The sequence below is a fragment of the Myxine glutinosa genome, chromosome 13 (genome assembly GCF_964187855.1).
Source record: "Myxine glutinosa chromosome 13, kmMyxGlut1.1, whole genome shotgun sequence".
NCBI lineage: Eukaryota > Metazoa > Chordata > Myxini > Myxiniformes > Myxinidae > Myxine > Myxine glutinosa.
In genome coordinates, this window is record NC_136273.1 from 2,116,556 (window position 1) to 2,138,067 (window position 21,512).

The following is a 21,512-nucleotide window of genomic DNA, read 5'->3' on the forward strand; positions in this document are numbered from 1 at the left end:
TATACGAGGAGTAGCAGCTGAGATACTCCAATATTTGTTTATTGGATTAGTGGTTATATTGGCAATAGTTTTAGTAGTGGCTTGCTTGAAAACCTTAGTGACGGTGGGTTTCAATAAGATAACAAACAACACTATGATAGTGCAAGCAGCCACAAAAGAGGAAATAAACAAAGCAACAAATGAGGAAATGAATGTGGAACCACAAAAGAGGAAGACATCTATGGCGACATGAATACTGAGATTCAACGATTGAATCAAGTAATGTTGAAAATGAATACAGTAGAGTTAAAATAAGGGCATAACAACTTGTTGTGAACTATGTCCGTTTTACAAGATCGATAAACTCATATCACCACAAGTTACACTGTTAAAGAAAAACAAAAAGCGGGGAGGACTATGCTAATAATACATTATGCATAGTTTGCTTGTTTGCAAGATTTGTTGGGAATTAGATATTCCTGTTTGTGATTTAAATCATATATACTCATTATTAATGCATTTATTTTCTTTGAAGTTGGGTTACAATACCTGCATGAGTTTAATTTTTGAATTATATGAACCTGAAAGCAATTGTGGATGCTATTCTAAGTTTAGTAGTGAAAAACACATGTCTGATTTGAATATTATTCGTGTGAAGTTGTTATAAAATATAGTGATTTCATGTTACAATGTACCCCATCTGATTCAATCTGTGTGGAGAGCAGATATAAATGTGGCTGAGTAAAGGGAAGACCAGATCACATCCCAAATGGAGTGCTAACGACATCTGGGAAGAAGTTTGAGAAAGGACAATTTGTAAAAAATGAAGTTAATTCTGGCATACACCCTCTTTCTCAAAGAACGATGAAGAAATACTCCTTTGTAAGATGGATGTTTACCTTCACCAAGGGAAAATTATGTGACCATTTGTCTGGGTCACACTGCAACATATGGAAAAGGGCGATCACTTACTTTTGTTCGAATACCTCGAACATTCATCACATCAGCAATTGCAGGACGACGACATTTTACCTGCAACGTCTACGGGATACGGTGACGTGTGTCATTACTTCACCAACTTCCGGGGAGCCAGCATGGAGCTGCAAGCAAACGGCTGCGCCTTTTCCTTCACAACAGCTGTGCACGATTCTGCTGTGTGCTCCTGGTATGGACCATGGACAACTGAGTACCATGGTCCCAACATCATCATTGCGGATGCATCCGGCATCCCTGCTCCACATCTTGTTGACAAATCAACATCACATCAACACTTGCTCCATGCTCACGATGAGTGAGGAGGCAAGTCGACTACAACTGGATGGAGGCCTTGTTCAAATCTACTATGGCTCACAGCAAGAGTGGCAAGGATGCTGCATGGAGAGCAGGGTCAGTCTATGACTCTGCCCAGCTATCAGAACAGCAGAAAATTCTACGCAAATAGTGAAGGTGTGATGAAGACAACAGGAGAAAAATGTTTTATGCTGAAATTTCAAACACAAGTGATCCGCCCCTTTTTTTTCAAACAAAAAACCACCGTTTAGAGGCCATTTTTGGCTTTTTGTTTGTTTTTGTTTGTTTTTTTGTTTTTTTTCAAACAAAGAAAGTCAATATTTGATTAAAGGCAAACATTTTGCCAAATGTTGCAGATGCTTTATTATTTTAATGATGAACTGAAATTATTGCGTTTTGGTGAAGGTGAAATGTTTTGTGATCTTTATGCAAATGAGTTGAATTGAATTATCAACATAGAAAGAGTCAATGAACAAGGAAATGTATTGTGATCAAAATTCTTCCAGAATGACGGTGTATGCCTTGGGGAAATTGAATTACCAGATTAGTGGTTTGAATATTTAATGTGGTAATGTTTAGATTAATGGTTAATATAAACATAAAAGAAAAAACTGGGGATTGTCAGGGAATAAATATTCATATTGACAATATTGCTAGAATATATCTCAATGTAATCTTGTTTAAAGTGGAATATGTTTTACTTTACAAAGTAAAAGGAATATGTTTTACTTTACAAATGAGACAAGAGCAATATAATACAAGACAGAATGTGTACCGCTCTTGGACTGCCATCTGTCTATCAAAAATAGCCTATGTTCAGTTCACTGCACACAGGCTGCAAATTCTCCCTGAGCAGGTCAGAGCATTTGACCTCTTGAACAGAAATAAGTGCTCTCAGTCGCTCAACATAGAAAGCTGGCCAAGAGAGAGCCAAATAAGGTTTTGGATAAGGGAACCAGAGACACCCTGCATGCTCCGCAACATCAAAGGAGTTTGGGGCTTTAAAACCAAGAGAAAGTTGCGATTGAAAAAGCAGAGAGAACTGGGAGAGTGACGGAGAAGCAGTGGACTGGGAGAGTGACTGAACAACTTGAAGACCAGTTGACCTGATCAACCAACTGGAGACTGGTCAACAACTGAACGAGGTTCAACAAAAGACCTACAGAAGGAGCTACAGCCACGACCGACAGAACAACGTCATTAATATCTAATTAATACATTTAGTAGAATACAGCAAAACTCTCAAAAGTGAATAAAACATTGATTTTGCTAAAACGAGTTTCTGAAGTTTCTGAAGTAGAACAGCAGTTAATTTATTATTCTACAAATGTATTAATTAGATATTAATGACGTTGTTCTGTCGGTCGTGGCTGTAGCTCCTTCTGTAGGTCTTTTGTTGAACCTCGTTCAGTCAATTCAGTCAGTTCAGTCAATTTCCAGTGTCAATCTTACAAGAATATCCAGAAAATTCTTCCAGTGTCAATCCAGTGTCAATTTCCAGTTCCAGTGTCAATTTCCAGTGTCAATCTTACAAGAATATCCAGAAAATTCGTAAAATAAAATAGGAATATAATTTGATTATGTACATTATCTCTTTTGTCAAGGGAGATGAAATATACATATTTAATTTGATGCTAGATACAGATTTGATTTGATTTGATACAGATTTGATTTGATTTGATACAGATTTGATGTGCTAGGTTATGAGCAGCCATTAATTAATAGTAAAATTGTGAGTAATTTTGGGATTCCATTTTTGATAGAATTTATATGAGAAATAACAGCTATTTATGGATAGGAGCTTCATAAACAAAATGAGTACAAAATTAGCCAAATTTGGAAGTGGTCTTACACTGACTTTCCAGAGTACTCTGCTCATGGATTTTTACATATATAAACTTGACCTTTATCAGCATATAAATTGTGCTGTATGTATGGATGTGTCTTAGGCATAGATGATATGGGCAGATAGTAAAGACAATTTTGTTGAATTGAACTATTGTGAGTTCTAAAACGAAATGCATTGTGAATCTTAAAACCAAGGGGCAGACGTGAACGCGCTGTTATGTTTTTTACACTCAGAACACGATGTTACGTGTACCTGCAACATATTTTGTTAATCTGCCACACCTATATTGGCATACTGGTGTCAGTAGTATTCACTAAGTTGCATAGGAATGGATGAGCAACAGTTAAGGGGGTATACAACCACTTATTTGGATATTTTCTACAAAAGTAGGGGTTTCAATAAGTGGTAGCTGTACACACGGGATTTATCAAATTAAGTTATGGAGTTTAAACAAAGTTACTGGTAAACAGAAGGGAAATGGATAGTAAATAAATTCTTCAATGCTGGGTAAATTTAATGAGATATTATAAAGACTTATAAGAGCTACTGTTCTTCCTTATAGCAGTGGGAAAAGCGAGAATTAGAACCAAATGAATCTATAAATGAATGTGATAGGGATAATATCCTCAATTTGTGTTACTTATTTGATTGTGGGTAAAGGAATTATTTTATCATAATGGATTGGTAACAGCAGCCTGCAATGTCCTGAGAGTGTGCATCCATGTAATTAGAAATCCCAGATTTGTTTTTACAAACAACATTTGGTAGAGGTCTTATGTCGACGAGTACTTACTTGGTAGATAAAAAGGTACTGCATGTTGGCAGCCACTTTTGCGGCCATTTAGGCCAAACACATTGAGAGAAAATTGTCGTTCAATACGTAATTTACACATGGCTATTTGTAAAAGGGAAGTTGTTGCGATGGGAAACATTTCTGAAGGTTTATTAAAATGTTATAATATGACATGTGTCAAGGCAAACTATTGGATGGGAAAATTAGATCTGGTTATAGAATGAATTTGCTGACCCTTTGAAGTTAATTCTTTGAAATTGATTGTTTTACTAGTATTTTGAGTTCACATTAGACATAGTTTGGTAGAGCTTTGTTAAAACCTATGGTTGTGGTATTTTGGAACGAATTCACAGATCATAGGAAGTTGATAACAATAGAAATAAATATGGACCCCGGGAGATAGGGGCATCAGGATAAGGCAAATAATCAGATTTATGTTACATATTAAGGGATTTTTCTTTAGTCACATTTTAAGAAGTTGTTAGTTTGGTATATAATGTTGAATGTCATTGACATATAATTATGTTATAGGTATGAACATATACGAGGAGTAGCAGCTGAGATACTCCAATATTTGTTTATTGGATTAGTGGTTATATTGGCAATAGTTTTAGTAGTGGCTTGCTTGAAAACCTTAGTGACGGTGGGTTTCAATAAGATAACAAACAACACTATGATAGTGCAAGCAGCCACAAAAGAGGAAATAAACAAAGCAACAAATGAGGAAATGAATGTGGAACCACAAAAGAGGAAGACTTCTGTGGCGACATGAATACTGAGATTCAACGATTGAATCAAGTAATGTTGAAAATGAATACAGTAGAGTTAAAATAAGGGCATAACAACTTGTTGTGAACTATGTCCGTTTTACAAGATCGATAAACTCATATCACCACAAGTTACACTGTTAAAGAAAAACAAAAAGCGGGGAGGACTATGCTAATAATACATTATGCATAGTTTGCTTGTTTGCAAGATTTGTTGGGAATTAGATATTCCTGTTTGTGATTTAAATCATATTTACTCATTATTAATGCATTTATTTTCTTTGAAGTTGGATTACAATACCTGCATGAGTTTAATTTTTGAATTATATGAACCTGAAAGCAATTGTGGATGCTATTCTAAGTTTAGTAGTGAAAAACACATGTCTGATTTGAATATTATTCGTGTGAAGTTGTTATAAAATATAGTGATTTCATGTTACAATGTACCCCATCTGATTCAATCTGTGTGGAGAGCAGATATAAATGTGGCTGAGTAAAGGGAAGACCAGATCACATCCCAAATGGAGTGCTAACGACATCTGGGAAGAAGTTTGAGAAAGGACAATTTGTAAAAAATGAAGTTAATTCTGGCATACACCCTCTTTCTCAAAGAACGATGAAGAAATACTCCTTTGTAAGATGGATGTTTACCTTCACCAAGGGAAAATTATGTGACCATTTGTCTGGGTCACACTGCAACATATGGAAAAGGGCGATCACTTACTTTTGTTCGAATACCTCGAACATTCATCACATCAGCAATTGCAGGACGACGACATTTTACCTGCAATGTCTACGGGATACAGTGACGTGTGTCATTACTTCACCAACTTCCGGGGAGCCAGCATGGAGCTGCAAGCAAACGGCTGCCCCTTTTCCTTCACAACAGCTGTGCACGATTCTGCTGTGTGCTCCTGGTATGGACCATGGACAACTGAGTATCATGGTCCCAACATCATCATTGCGGATGCATCCGGCATCCCTGCTCCACATCTTGTTGACAAATCAACATCACATCAACACTTGCTCCATGCTCACGATGAGTGAGGAGGCAAGTCGACTACAACTGGATGGAGGCCTTGTTCAAATCTACTATGGCTCACAGCAAGAGTGGCAAGGATGCTGCATGGAGAGCAGGGTCAGTCTATGACTCTGCCCAGCTATCAGAACAGCAGAAAATTCTACGCAAATAGTGAAGGTGTGATGAAGCCAACAGGAGAAAAATGTTTTATGCTGAAATTTCAAACACAAGTCATCCGCCCCTTTTTTTTCAAACAAAAAACCACCGTTTAGAGGCCATTTTTGGCTTTTTGTTTGTTTTTGTTTGTTTTTTTGTTTTTTTTCAAACAAAGAAAGTCAATATTTGATTAAAGGCAAACATTTTGCCAAATGTTGCAGATGCTTTATTATTTTAATGATGAACTGAAATTATTGCGTTTTGGTGAAGGTGAAATGTTTTGTGATCTTTATGCAAATGAGTTGAATTGAATTATCAACATAGAAAGAGTCAATGAACAAGGAAATGTATTGTGATCAAAATTCTTCCAGAATGACGGTGTATGCCTTGGGGAAATTGAATTACCAGATTAGTGGTTTGAATATTTAATGTGGTAATGTTTAGATTAATGGTTAATATAAACATAAAAGAAAAAACTGGGGATTGTCAGGGAATAAATATTCATATTGACAATATTGCTAGAATATATCTCAATGTAATCTTGTTTAAAGTGGAATATGTTTTACTTTACAAAGTAAAAGGAATATGTTTTACTTTACAAATGAGACAAGAGCAATATAATACAAGACAGAATGTGTACCGCTCTTGGACTGCCATCTGTCTATCAAAAATAGCCTATGTTCAGTTCACTGCACACAGGCTGCAAATTCTCCCTGAGCAGGTCAGAGCATTTGACCTCTTGAACAGAAATAAGTGCTCTCAGTCGCTCAACATAGAAAGCTGGCCAAGAGAGAGCCAAATAAGGTTTTGGATAAGGGAACCAGAGACACCCTGCATGCTCCGCAACATCAAAGGAGTTTGGGGCTTTAAAACCAAGAGAAAGTTGCGATTGAAAAAGCAGAGAGAACTGGGAGAGTGACGGAGAAGCAGTGGACTGGGAGAGTGACTGAACAACTTGAAGACCAGTTGACCTGATCAACCAACTGGAGACTGGTCAACAACTGAACGAGGTTCAACAAAAGACCTACAGAAGGAGCTACAGCCACGACCGACAGAACAACGTCATTAATATCTAATTAATACATTTAGTAGAATACAGCAAAACTCTCAAAAGTGAATAAAACATTGATTTTGCTAAAACGAGTTTCTGAAGTTTCTGAAGTAGAACAGCAGTTAATTTATTATTCTACACCATATTGAAACATCCTCGCGAGATCTTTGCCGGCGAGGGCACGGTTTTTTGAAGCTGTCCACTAGGGTGGAGTAAAAATATGATTTTAAAATTTTTTAGAAGCTAGTATATGGGAAATGTGCCGATGACCATAGAAACAATCCTGCAAAATTATAATTATTTCTGACCACTCCTTCATCGCCCTCAATCTGATTGAAATTTTGGCATATTATCGCATTTCGACATGTATCGCATTTCGTGATACATGCTTTGATCCGCCATTGACCACGAGGTGACTTGGAGAAGAAGGGGGCGGGGCGCCAGAACAGGGTGTGGCCCACCCCCGCGTCATCAAAGGCATGGCCACAAAGCCCTCAGCCAGCCAACCAGGGCTGAGGAGCGTCACCGACGGGGGTGGTTTGGTGAGCTGCGTAGTGATACGCACCCCGTTTATATTAGCACTGGCTGGGACTATTTATGCCAGATGAGACGATTTGCTGCACTTGGGCGATTGCTGCACTCCTGCCACCCCCTTCAATTCGTGAGTGAGTTTGTGTTGTTTGTGCTGTCTGTCTGTCTGTCTGGGAAACCCTAAGTTAAGCCTGTAATAAGTTGTTTTTGTTTGTTTTCAGAACGATGGCGGTCACAAGAGATCAAGTTACATGCGTGATATTTGGAGCTCCACGAAACATCCAAACTAACGTTCTCCCAACGTACGCTGATGTCATGAAAGGATACCTTCAATCTCGGCAACAGCTTAGGACGGAAAATAGCAAATACCCTTCATTTGGTGACATATCTCACAAACTGTGCTATGAAATTCAAGAGGTATGGGAAACGGCCTCTCTTCCAACGGTATCGCACGCGCAAGCGATTGAAAAACTCAGATCTTTCCATGACAAGTACAATTCAATCCTAAAAGTCTACAAGGGAAGAAAGGATCAAGCCACCTACAAACGACGACTCACAGACTTTCTCGACAAATCTAACAATCTGTTTGATCTTAGCAAATGTAAATGTTCTGACATGGTGTCTAACTGTAACTGCTTGAAAGAACATAAAGTGCCGCAAAAAGAGCGAGAGTTCCTTCAAGACCAGAGAGGACCGAGGAACATGGTAATTGGCGGAATAGATCAAGAAGAGACATCAAGATTGAAGAGGAAAGCGGAAAGAGAAGAGACCAATCTCAAACGAATGAAAACTCACTACGAAGATGCCAAAAGTCAGATTGCTTCTACGTATGACGAAAGCGAAGAAGACTACGCGGATAGCGCGACTGACAATGAGTATATTTCTGAATCAGTTAATCTCCAGAGCACACCAAAACCGGTTCGACAACAGCAACAAATGACGATCTCAATACCTTCGCTCGCTAAAGCCTGCGACCGAACTCGCATCTCTGACAGATCAGCTGCTATATTAGCTACATCCGTTCTACACCATCTCGGCGTAGTTTCACCAAAAGACCGTTCTAAAATAATTGATCGCAGCAGGATCCGCAGAGAACGTAGCAAAACTCGAGAAGAACTTCAAAGTGATGTCTGCACCGTCATAGAGGGACTATACTTTGATGGCAGGAAGGATAACACCATGACTCAGGTTCACGGCACTGACAACAAGAATCACCGAACAACAGTCAAAGAAGAACACGTCATCATCATCGCAGAACCCGGTTCATCGTACTTCAGCCACACAACTCCATCATCAGGATCCAGCAAAAGCATTGCAGAGTCTTTAGTCGCTAGTCTGAAGGAACGGAATGCGAAGACAGAGGACATCAATGTGACGGCACTAACGTGAATACAGGACATACAGGAGGTGTTATACGACAACTGGAAGAAACCTTCAATCGTCCACTGCAGTGGCTGGTATGTCTTCTTCATGCCAATGAACTTCCGCTGCGGCATCTGTTCGAGGAACTCGACGGCACACTACAGGCCCGCGTGGATTCTCAGGACCCATCGGAAAATGTCTGTCAACGTGTAACGAACAGCCTGTAACATCGTTTACGCCAGTGAAACTGAGTCAGGCATTGCCGAATGTGGACCCGAGAGACTGGAGTACAGACCAGCGATATCTCTTGGAAATGTGCAATGGCATTAGCGAAGGTGAATGCAGCGTCGATCTGGCCCTACGAAACCCTGGATGCCTGAATCACTCTCGGTGGCTTGCAACAGCTAATAGAATACTCTGACTGTACGGCAGCGTCAAGACACCACCCGAGAAGATGAAAACCATGGTGACATATACCATTCGAGTGTATGCTCCAATGTGGTTTTCCATCAAAGTCCACTCGTCATGCAAAGATGGAGCCAGGCACATCCATCAGATGATCGTCAAGTCACGATACCTTAGCGCTAAACACAAGAAGACCGTTGACCCTGTTATGTACCGCAACGCGTACTTTGCACATCCGGAAAATATACTCCTGGCCATGATAACTGACCATCGACCTCAAATACGAGAATGGGGCTTGCGGCGAGTGATGAAAGCCAGAGCAACAGACAGACAGCCTACTGGACAGATACGACGGTTCAAGGTCCCCGCTAAACTCAACTTTGACGCAGTGGAGTACTTCGACCTAATTGACTGGGGAGCGTGCGCCATCTCGGAGCCTCCCGTGATCCGAGGCATGTCAGACCCTGAGCTGAAGGAACTTATCACGATGGATGTCACCCTAACTGTCCTCTTCCCTAAATTCCCTTGCCACACACAGGCTGTGGAAAGGACTGTGAAACTCGTGACCGAGGCCGCTCAAGCTGTGTGTGGCAAGAAAAGGCGAGACGGCTTCATCCGTGCCCGTGTCGCCTCGCGACAGATGATGCCATCGTTTGGATCGAAGCGCGACGTCACACACTTCACATTGTAACTGTGTGACTGTAACATTCTGAGACAAACTATAATAGACCTATGATTTGAATGCATCTATGAGCTGTTTTACTATGTTGCATAGTATAGTAAAATAAAAAGTTACTGAGGGAGATCAAAATATTGTTCAATTTTAATACAATTTTAACACAGTGCTCTATAGATGTAATGGCACCTTTTGGCATATCTAGCTAGTTAAAATTCCCAAAAAAATTTTTTTTGCCTATTTTCATTCCACCCTACTGTCCACGCTCTCACACTTTCAAAGTTAAGTAATTGTTCACAATTGTGTTTTTGTCGAAACTGTATTTATCTTTCGGTGTGTGTACCTATAGTGTGTCCCAAGGAAGATTCTCGGTGTTAATCTTTCATACCTGTACAAAAAAATCGACGGTTAATTCGTGCCACGTCTTTTGAGGCCTTGTACCGTGTCCTACCTTGAGGCTTTGTTTTTCACTCAGCGGTCCGTCGATTGTGCTCCAATTACTTTCGTTCTCTCAGTTTTTCCCAGTCTTTTCACCCCGTAGCCTACTTCCTTGTTTAAAATCTCAACTAAAAAAAAACACCAAAAAAACATTTCCTTCTCTATTCTTATTCGTTGTTCTTATTCGTTTATTCGTTGTTCTTATTCGTTCGCTCGTTCTTCGACCACGTGTTTCACCCCCATTTCCCCAGAAAGTTTTCACTGTTAAATTTTAAAATGTTTAAACTTTCCCCTGAAGGACTGTATTCTGTCGTATATTATAACACCTTTTTCTTCTTCTTCCTTCTTCTTTAAAACGGTGCTTTCGACTTGCTCACCAAATCTATTCATTCCAAAAAAAATTCTATCTCTTACTGTTCCTCTATCAAACATTCCCTAAACTCAACTGCACTCCACCCCGCCCCCCCCCCCCTCCAGCGTCCTTAAACGTATCTTTGACTCGAAGGTCACAATAAACTCATTTTGCAATAAATGTTCGTTTCCCAATAATCGTACACTTTCTAAAATCCAATCTCACCCCTCCCCTCCAAATCTTCCCCATCACCCCTCCCCTCCAAATCTTCCCCATCACCCCTCCCCTCCAAATCTCCCCCTTGCCCCTCCCCTCCAAATCTTCCCCATCACCCATCTCTTTCAAATCTTCCCCCTTGCCTCTCCCCTCCAAATCTTCTCCATCACCCATCCCTTTCAAATCTCCCCCTTTGCCCCTTCTCTCCTAAACTCCACCCACACCCCTCCCCTCCGAGACTCCCCTCACCCCTCCCCTCCTAGAATCCCCTCACCCTTCCCCTCCTAGACTCCCCCCTCACCCCTCCCCTCCAAATCTCCCCCATCTCCCATCCCTTTCAAATCTTCCCCCTTGCCTCTCCCCTCCAAATCTTCCCCATCACCCATCCCTTTCAAATCTTCCCCCTTGCCTGTCCCCTCCAAATTTTCCCCATCACCCATCCCTTTCAAATCTCCCCCCTTGCCCCTTCTCTCCTAAACTCCCCCCACAACCCTCCCCTCCAAGACTCCCCTCACCCTTCCCCTCCTAGAATCCCCCCTCACCCCTCTCCTCCAAATCTTCCCCATCACCCATCTCTTTCAAATCTTACCCCTTGCCTCTCACCTCCAAATCTTCCCCATCACCCATCCCTTTCAAATCTTCCGCCTTGCCCGTCCCCTCCAAATCTTCCCCATCACCCATCCCTTTCAAATCTCCCCCCTTGCCCCTTCTCTCCTAAACTCCCCCCACAACCCTCCCCTCCGAGACTCCCCTCACCCCTCCCCTCCTAGACTCCCCCTCACCCCTCCCCTCCTAGACTCCCCTTGCCCTTCCCCTCCTAGACTCCCTCCTCACCCCTCCCCTCCAAATCTCCCCCATCTCCCATCCCTTTCAAATCCCCCCCTTGTCCCTTCCCTCCTAAACTCTCCCCTAACCCCTCCCCTCATAAACTCCCCCCTCGCCCCTCCACTTCAAATCTCCCCAACCTCATTTCTTCTCCATTTCCCCCCTCTCACCCCTCCTCCTCAAAGTGTCCTCTCCGCTTCTGCCCCCTTCCAACTCTCACCTCCATCTCCCCCAACCTTCTGCCTCGCTCTTCCCCCTCCTCAAATAACACCTCACTGTGCCTCACCCAATCACCATCAAACCTTTTGCCCGCCCCAGATTGGAGGTCACGTCTCTTCAAAGCTGTCCATGCGTGCATGCTTTCGAAGTAAAGTAACGTTTCACAATTGTGTTTTTGTCGAAACTGTATCTTTCTTTCGGTGTGTGTAACTATTGGTGTGTCTTTAATAGTATTCTTGGTGTTGGTTTTTCATACCTGTGTACAGAATCGTCGGTTAGTTAGTGTCGCGTATTCTGAGGCCTAGTGTAGTACTAGTAGGCTACCGTGTCTGACCTTGGCTTGAGGCTTTGTTTCTGTCTCAGCAGTTCTTCGATTGCGCTTGCAATTACTTTCGGTCTCTGTTTTTCACGTTTCACGTTCGGTCTCTGTCTCTGTTTTCATCTCAACTCAAAAAAAATAATAATAATAATTCTCTTCTCTGTTCTTATCCATTGTTCGTTCTTATTTGTTTGTTCGTTCTTCGACCACGTTGTTCGTGATCATGTGTTCACGTCGTTAAAAAATGTTTCAACTGTCCCCTGAAGAACTGTATTCTGTCATATACAAAAACACCTTTTTCTTCTTCTTCTATAAAAAGATGCTTTCGACTTGCTCACCAAATCTTTTCATTCCAAAAAAAAATTCCATCTCTTACAGTTACAGTGCCTCTTTCATACATTCCCTAAACTCTCCAGAACTCCACCCACCCTTCAGCGTTCACAAAAGTATTTTTGACTCGAAGGTCTCAAGAAACTCATTTTGCAATAAATGTTCGTTTCCCATTAATCGTACATTTTTCAAAATCCAATCTCACCCCTCGCCTCCAAATCTTCCCCATCACCCCTTCCCTCCAAAACTTCCCCACCACCCCTTCCCTCAAAAACTTCCCCATCACCCCCTCCCCCTTCAAAACTTCCCCATCACCCCTCCCCTCCAAATCCACCCCCTTGCCCCTCCCCTCCAAATCTTCCCCATCACCCATCTCTTTCAAATATTCCCCCTTGCCCCTCCCCTCCAAATATTCCCCATCACCCATCCCTTTCAAATCTTCCCCCTTGCCCCTCCCCTCCAAATCTTCCCCATCACCTCTTCTCTCCAAAACTTCCCCATCACCCCTCCTCTCCAAAACTTCCCCATCACCCCTCCCCTCTAAATCTACCCCCTTGCCCCTCCCCTCCAAATCATCCCCATCACCCATCTCTTTCAAATCTCCCCCCTTGCCCCTCCCCTCCAAATCTTCCCCATCACCCATCCCTTTCAGATCTCTCCCCTTGCCCCTTCCCTCCTAAACTACCCCCACACCCCTCCCCTCCGAGACTCTCCCTCACTCCTCCCCTCCTAGACTCCCCTCTCACCCCTCCTCAAAGCGTCCTCCCCGCTTCTTCCCCCTTCCAACTTTCACCTTCATCTCCCTCAACCTTCTGCCTCACTGTTCCCCCTCCTCAAATAACACCTCACTGCGCCTCACCCAATCACCATCAAACCTTTTGTCCACCCCATTCTTCCCTTTCTCCAAGCTATTATGAAATCTCTGACACACCTTCAACAGCTCTCCCTACCTCTTCCTCCTCTTCCACATCTTACCCTACCGCACCCCCCCCCCCCCCTCCATGTTCTGTATCCGATGCTCCCCCTTCCTCTTCTTTAACAGTATGGACCTCAAACATCCGGGGCCTTCACTCAAACTTGACTGATCACTCCATACAGGTTGCTTCTGACAAACCAGACGTGATCTGCTTAACAGAAACTTTCCTCCTTCATGATGTCTCTGATTCCTTGGTATCTCTCCCAGGTTACTCCCTCCTCCGGTATGATAGACCTGAGCCTCGTCATGGAGGGGGGGTTGCTATCTTTATAAAAAAAAACTCTTCCTCACACGCCCTGCACTGCCCTCTCTCCACCTCACCCCCAGGAATACCTTTGGCTACGGCTTCCCCTTCGCTCCCACCTTTTGTTCATATGTGTGTTGTACCGTCCACCAAACAGTGATGACTCCATCTACATCTCGCTGTCTGATAATATGGACCAACTTCTATCTACCCATCCCAACTCTCTCTTCCTCATATGTGGTGATTTCAATTGTCACCATGCCAGTTGGCTGGGTGTGGGTACCTCTCTCACCAGCCATGGCTCTTCAGCAAAGGACTTCTGTGACTCACTGGGACTGACACAATCTGTCAATTTCCCGACCCGGATCTCAGTCAACGGAGCATCTTCTCTTCTGGACTTGGTTATGACTAACTTCCCTGAAAATGTCTGCTGCTCTTCTTCTGCTCCAATCGGCTCATCTGATCATGTGCTTGTTAAAGTGGACATCTCTCTGACCATTCGCAGAGAGCCTCTTCAGCGTCGACGAGTCTGGCATTTCACTCAGGCCAACTGGCACGGTCTTCAAGCAGCCATCAATCATCTGGACTGGTCTCCCATCTCTACCGCCTCTGACATCAACTCATCCTGGGAATTCTTCCAAAGTAAATTGCTCTCTCTCATGCACAGATTTATCCCATCTCGTCTTCAGTTGTCATACCCATCCTCCTGTCCATGGTACACGGAATCTTGTGGTGTTCTATTGCCCAGAAACAACTTGCTTTCGTCTCCTGGAAAACAAATCCAACGGAAGGAAATCTCATTTCCTTTCACAAAGCCCGAAACAAGTGTGTGTCCACCCTCAGGAGAGCCAGGAAACAATATCTCACCGTTCTCAAGACCGAACTCTCTTATATGTCTCCCTCTTCCAAATCCTGGTGGCGTCTGGTCAAATCTGTTGCTGGTGTTTGTTCCCCCTCCATCCCCTCCCTCACCTCAAACGGCCACACGGCTGACTCTGCACATGAAAAAGCTGAATGCCTCAACTCTGTGTTTTTGCCTCTAAATCTTGTGTCCCAAACCCATCCCTCTCTGTACCCACCGTACCCAGTCGTACCCATCTGCTCCTGGACTCCGTGTCCTTTCCTCCTGACAAGGTGGAAAAGTTTCTGTCAACCCTCGATTCTGATTCTGCAACTGGACCTGACGGCATCAGCCCACGGGTCCTAAAATCCTGTTCTTCCGCTTTCACTTTCACTCCCTCTCTCTGTTCTCTTCACCCTCTCTTTTGCTCAAGGTCATCTGCCATCTGCTTGGAAATCTGCCAACATCACCACTTTGCACAAAAAAGGTGCAAAAACTGATCCCAGCAACTACAGACCAATCAGCCTTCTCCCAATTATCAGCAAAGTCATGGAATCCATCATTGCTTCAGATATGAAATCTTTCCTCTTCTCCAATGGCTTGATCTCTGATCATCAATTTGGTTTCAGACATGGTCACTCTACTCTGGACATGCTGCTTCTGCTTTCTCAACAATGGATGGAGGTCCTCAATGCCAAACAGGAAATTAGAGCTGCCTCCCTTGACATATCACGTGCCTTCGATACGGTCTGGCACCCCGCTCTGCTCACCAAACTCTCCTCTTTTGGTATCCATGGAAATCTCCACGCATGGCTGGCGGACTTCCTCTCCAGTCATAGTCAACGTGTGGCCCTGAATGGGTTTCTCTCATCTCCTCTTCCTGTTCAGGCTGGAGTTCCCCAAGGCAGTGTTCTGGGCCCTGTGCTTTTTCTGGTCTTCATCAATGATCTATGTGACTCTCTTGAAAATCCTCTCTATCTCTTTGCTGATGACTTTGCTCTCTGCCTCTCCATTCCTCATCCCTCAGATCGGCAGTCTGCAGCCTCCTCACTCTCTGCAGACTTGGACAATATCACAGACTGGTCAAACAAGTGGAACATGTCTTTCAATCCTGACAAATCTCACACTCTTACGATGTCTCTCCGAAAAGACCGACTGGACAACCCTCCCATCCACTTTCTGAATAATCCTCTCCAAGAAGTTCTGTCACTCAAGCTTTTGGGTCTCACTATCTGCCATGATCTTTCCTGGGAAAACCACATTTCAAATCTGGCCTCCAAAGCCAGTCGCCGACTCGGCATCCTCCGTCGTGGGAAGTCCTTCCTTGGCACACCTGAGCTCCTCACCACATACAAGGCTTTCATCCGCAGCTCAATGGAATACTGCTCTCCCCTCTGGGCTGGTGCTCCTGCCTCACACCTAGCTCGTCTTCACACTGTTGAAACCAAAGCGTTCAGAATCATTGGAATCTCCCGTGATGAAGCTATCTCCGAGGGCCTTTCACTTACTCACCACAGGCAGGTTGGTGGTCTTTCCGTCTTCTACCGACTCCTCTCCGGTCTTGCTTTCCCAGCTCTCTCTGGGCTCTGTCCCCCCAATATTCCTTCAGGTCGCACAAGATCTGCCTGCAACCCTCTTATGGTTAAACTGCCAAAATCAAGACTCTCTGCTCACCTTCACTCCTTCATTCCTCTTTTCTCCCACCTCTGGAACAAACTCCCTCACTCTCTTCAACCCCACTCCTCCCTCCAGGTCTTTAAAACAGCTGTTTATCACCATCTCTTATCTTCCCCCATCCAAAACCTTGATCTTTTCTACCCCCGCTAATTTCACCCCAAACCCACTTTTTTGAAATACCAACTTCTTTCCTGGAAGTCCTTGGTGTCCTTGTGTTTTATACTTCTCCCACCCCCATTCCCACGCCTCCTCCCCCCAAGCTCTCTCCCTCCCACACATCTCACGATGTCCCTGCTCTCAAATGTTGTGTTTGCGTGCTTCCCCTTCTCTCCCCATCTTGTCTACCGCTCCCCTTTTTATATACTTTGTCTGTCTGTTTGATTTGTTTGTGTGATAAATGTTAGCTCTTTCACGAGCCTCGATTCTGTATACAAAAGAAAAAAAACAAAACTGCAAAAAAAAAAAAAACGTAAGTCGAACCATCGTCTAACATCGCCGTCTTTCGAATACACCATATTGAACAACATGGTTAGCTCTGTCAAATGAGAGCGCTGATTTGGAGGGAGAAGAGCCAATTGGTAGAAACGGGGCTCTGTCATGTAGTTTAAAAACCTCTGGAGCGGTTGTGCATTTTCCTCAAAATGTATGCAAAAACGCCACTTATTCAGGATGGAACATACACGTTTTGGCAACAATAATATTTTCGGAATAGTTGGAATTTATGTATTCACGACTCAGATGCAGAGCACGTATGAACACAGAAACCCACTCACACGAAATCAGGTTGCCCCCACCAAATATTTGAAGTGGATTTACTCTCAAGAATGCCACTTTTGCAAGTGGGGACGGCCAAAATGTTCAGTACGTCATAAACATGTTAATTATTGTCGTGTCCCCGGGGTTAAGACCCCAAGAGGACGAATGGCCGAAAGGAGCTTTCACTCCGAAGCGTATACCCAACTTGGCGATAGTGACACACGTGGGAAGGTTCGAAGTCTTACCTGATCGGGAACACACACAGGAGGGGTGGGGGTGGGGGGTTATCTGATCCCCACAGACACAGAAGCGAACCAGGACAAGAAGAGTCAAATTCAACAAATAATGATTTCATGAAAATAAATGCAAATAACAATGAAAGAAGAGGTAAAAACGAAAATTCCTAAACGAGGGACCCTCCACTCAGACTCGTATACACACAAGGGAAAACGAAAGTAAAATAAAATAAATAATACTATGGTGATTGACCGGCACTCAGCTATGCGTCCCCAAATGGCTGGTGAGGCTTGCCAGTCGCTCGTCGCCTTGAATCACCATGCGGGAAATGCACAAAATGGCACGGAGTGTGCTCTTTGATGTCCAGAGGAGACATGACGCGGACCCAGTCCACCACCGACGTCGATCCTGTCCTTGTAGTTCCGACTGTCCCAAACTCATCAGCCATTTCCCAAGAGTACACACAAACCAAAGACCACACGCTGCAAACAAACTGGAACAAGGAGGAAATGTGACCACCAACAACCAGCACCAGGACAGCGAGAGAGACAAAATGACGAAACTGCTTTCTCTTTCCTTCAGCTCCCGAATGGCCCACGGTGACGTCACACTCTCTGTGCAATCATCAAGCGCTAGTCGATCACGAAGACCGGGGCATGGCCTCCCCGTTACGAGTCATCGGGGGGTGAAGTCCAGTCGCTCTTCGGGAATGTTCGGATGACATCAAAGACGTGAGGCGGGACTTGCCGTACCGAGCGGCAAATGTGCTGGGTGTTGGCTGGCCCTTGCGGTGTTGTGAGCGACTGAGTCCATTTTCAGTGCGATCGTTGTTTTACTGAGCCTTTGATTTCCTGGCTGGCCGATTGTAATAAGAACATGAGGGGAAAACCACAGGGAGGCAATCACGTACAGGGGAATTTAACCTTAGAGTACCTGTGATTAATTAGCATAAAACCACCCTCCTTATGGCGACATTTAAACACTCTTACCCGGACAGAGGCTTACTTATGTACATCGAGATGGGTTCGCGGCATACGGAGCATTTTAATTGACACGATTCTATCTCGGCTAAGGTGTTTCATGTACCTCCACCAACGTAACAGTATGTTAAGTATAAGAAGCACCCAAAGCACATACTGTGTCTCCCTCAGGGAGGTGTGCCTGGTATGTCTGGCTCACACATAAATATCGCTGGCACCAGCTTTGTGTATTTTCACGTCAGGAAGATGTCCTTTGTTGAAGAGTTGATAATCATTACATTGTTGGTAATGTCTTTCCAATTGTCGACATCTATAAAATAAATCCTTGAGAGTTGACCTTTGACTGTTTGACCTCAAACATAAGTTGCTTTCCCAATTCAGTGATGCATTATGCAATTGCTCATTTATTGTCAGGTTAATCGGATGAAAATTGACGATATTTCAGATGAAAATTGATGATTTTAGAAGTTTGACCTTGAGAGTTGACCTTTGACTGTTTGACCTCAAACATAAGTTGCTTTCCCAATTCAGTGATGCATTATGCAATTGCTCATTTATTGTCAGGTTAATCGGATGAAAATTGACGATATTTCAGATGAAAATTGATGATTTTAGAAGTTTGACCTTGAGAGTTGACCTTTGACTGTTTGACCACAACCATAAGTTGCTTTCCCATTTCAGTGATGCATTATGCAATTGCTCATTTATTGTCAGGTTAATCGGATGAAAATTGACGACATTTCAGATGAAAATTGATGATTTTAGAAGTTTGACCTTGAGAGTTGACCTTTGACTGTTTGACCTCAAACATAAGTTGCTTTCCCAATTCAGTGATGCATTATGCAATTGCTCATTTATTGTCAGGTTAATCGGATGAAAATTGACGACATTTCAGATGAAAATTGATGATTTTAGAAGTTTGACCTTGAGAGTTGACCTTTGACTGTTTGACCACAACCATAAGTTGCTTTCCCATTTCAGTGATGCATTATGCAATTGCTCATTTATTGTCAGGTTAATCGGATGAAAATTGACGACTTTTTAGATGAAAATTGATGATTTTAGAAGTTTGACCTTGAGAGTTGACCTTTGACTGTTTGACCACAACCATAAGTTGCTTTCCCAATTCAGTGATGCATTATGCAATTGCTCATTTATTGTCAGCTTAATCGGATGAAAATTGACGACATTTCAGATGAAAATTGATGATTTTAGAAGTTTGACCCCAAGCTGTCCTTTGACCTCAAAATCAATAGGCTTCTCAGTCTACAACTGGTGAAGTTTCATGATGATTGGTTTAGAATTGTGACCTGTAAGCGAGTGACAAACAAACAAACACAAAGACAGAGAATAACAAAGTCAACTGACCAATACACTTGAAAATTCTTCGATTTTGCAAGAGACAAACGGAGTGGAAACTGAATACACCCTTTCGGCGCACGTCATCACCGGGCCCCCTCCTGCGCCCAGCGATGACGTCATGAAGCGCCTGGTGATGTAATCGAGAAGGGTGAAGTACAATATATGAATGGTGAATCACCTAGACTGCAACCTGACTTAAATTGAAGGGTGTAATGAAGTCGTGTGAGATTCAAGATAAGGCATTCATTATCACAGCAGCTTACATGATAGAGGATGTCAGTCCAACCCTCCATGGTGATGCACTGGAAGACAGTAAGGACGGCAAACAGGATGTTGTCAAATTGGGTGATGCCATCATTCGGACCGATCCAGTCACCCTGACAAATGCTACTTGGAGGGCATGGATGCCCTGTTGAATCGTTGGAGCATGGCCTGTCATCATCTGGATCCTGTTGGTCTGAGAGTAAAAAAGGACGAGGCGTTATTCCGGAACTTGCATTTGAGTGTCATTAAAGTGTGTGTGTGTGTGTGTGTGTGTGTGTGTGTGTGTGTGTGTGTGTGTGTGTCTGTGTCAGCGTGTGTGTGTGTTTGTGTGTCAGCGTGTGTGTGTGTGTGTGTGTGTGTGTGTCTGTGTGTGTGTGTGTGTGTATATTTGTGTGTGTGTGTGTGTGTCTGTGTGTGTGTGTGTGTGTGTCAGCGTGTGTGTGTGTGTGTGTGTCTGTGTCTGTGTATGTGTGTGTGTGTCTGTGTCTGTGTCAGCGTGTGTGTGTGTGTGTGTGTGTGTGTGTGTGTCTGTGTATGTGTGTGTGTGTGTGTGTGTGTGTGTGTGTGTGTGTGTGTGTGTGTGTGTGTCAGCGTGTGTGTGTGTCTGTGTATGTGTGTGTGTGTGTGTGTGTGTGTGTGTCAGCGTGTGTGTGTGTCTGTGTATGTGTGTGTGTGTCAGCGTGTGTGTGTGTGTGTGTGTGTGTGTGTGTGTCTGTGTCTGTGTCTGCATGTAATTTTTGTTTGGTAATGCGTTGCTGTGAATAGCACAATAATCATGTAAAACAATCACAAGAGGGCATGAAGATTGTGTTTAATGTTGAAAGTTACACATTGTTGTAGGAAAATGCATGAGAATGATTTTGAAATAGCTTCGAATGTTTAAGTTGAACAAGTGTGCAAGAAGATTTTGTGTAATTTACATGAAACGTGATGAGCAGAAAATGAAAGGGTTTGTGTGCACGAGGTTTGAGATGTGTAATGAGGAAAGAGACGAACACGAACACATATAACACACTCGTCTCGTTGTTGTAGCAAGTCATGTGCAGCTTTCCAGCATAGAATTCCAAACCGATGATGGCAAAGATAAGGATTGCGAAAAAGAGCAATAAACCAATCTGCAACAGGGGGACCATGGCCTTCATGATGGATTTCAGCACCACCTGCAAGCCTGATGGAACGTGAGCAAATCAATGGTGTTACATTAACAGGGTGAACTGAGTGTTAGGAAACCCGCCCTGCCTCGGCATGAAGGAATTACATTCATTCATCCATTCACTCATTCTTTATTACATTTTTGAAAACCATGAACTGTCCAATCATCTCCGTTTTCACCTTTTTGTCTGGCCTGTAGCAATCCCTCACAATGTCCATCTAATCTCATTCCGCAACTGGAACGGCACTCGGTCGAGAGCACACCTCCGCCCGGTTGGCCATGTCACTCGATGGTGAAGCATCACTTTAAAAATTCTACTAGCCGGATCCGGATCTTCACCAAAATTGAATCGATTCTTCCTCATCACACACCCAACCGGTCCAACAAGTTTCGTCCAAATCCATCCATGACTTTTTTTTAGATATCCTGCTATATATCGATTT

General features: G+C 43.3%; 1 protein-coding gene across 1 annotated transcript in view; it reads right to left on the reverse strand.

Annotated features, from left to right (window-relative positions):
• LOC137439185 (putative voltage-dependent N-type calcium channel subunit alpha-1B) overlaps positions 1-21,512 on the reverse strand; it is an 856,614-nt gene that overhangs the window by 731,780 nt on the left and 103,322 nt on the right. The window contains exons 5-6 of the mRNA XM_078766934.1: positions 20,932-21,084; positions 19,916-20,109 (exon numbers count right to left, since the gene is read on the reverse strand). Of these exons, the coding sequence (XP_078623060.1) occupies positions 19,916-20,109; positions 20,932-21,084 (347 nt within the window). The remainder of the gene's footprint in view (positions 1-19,915; positions 20,110-20,931; positions 21,085-21,512) is intronic.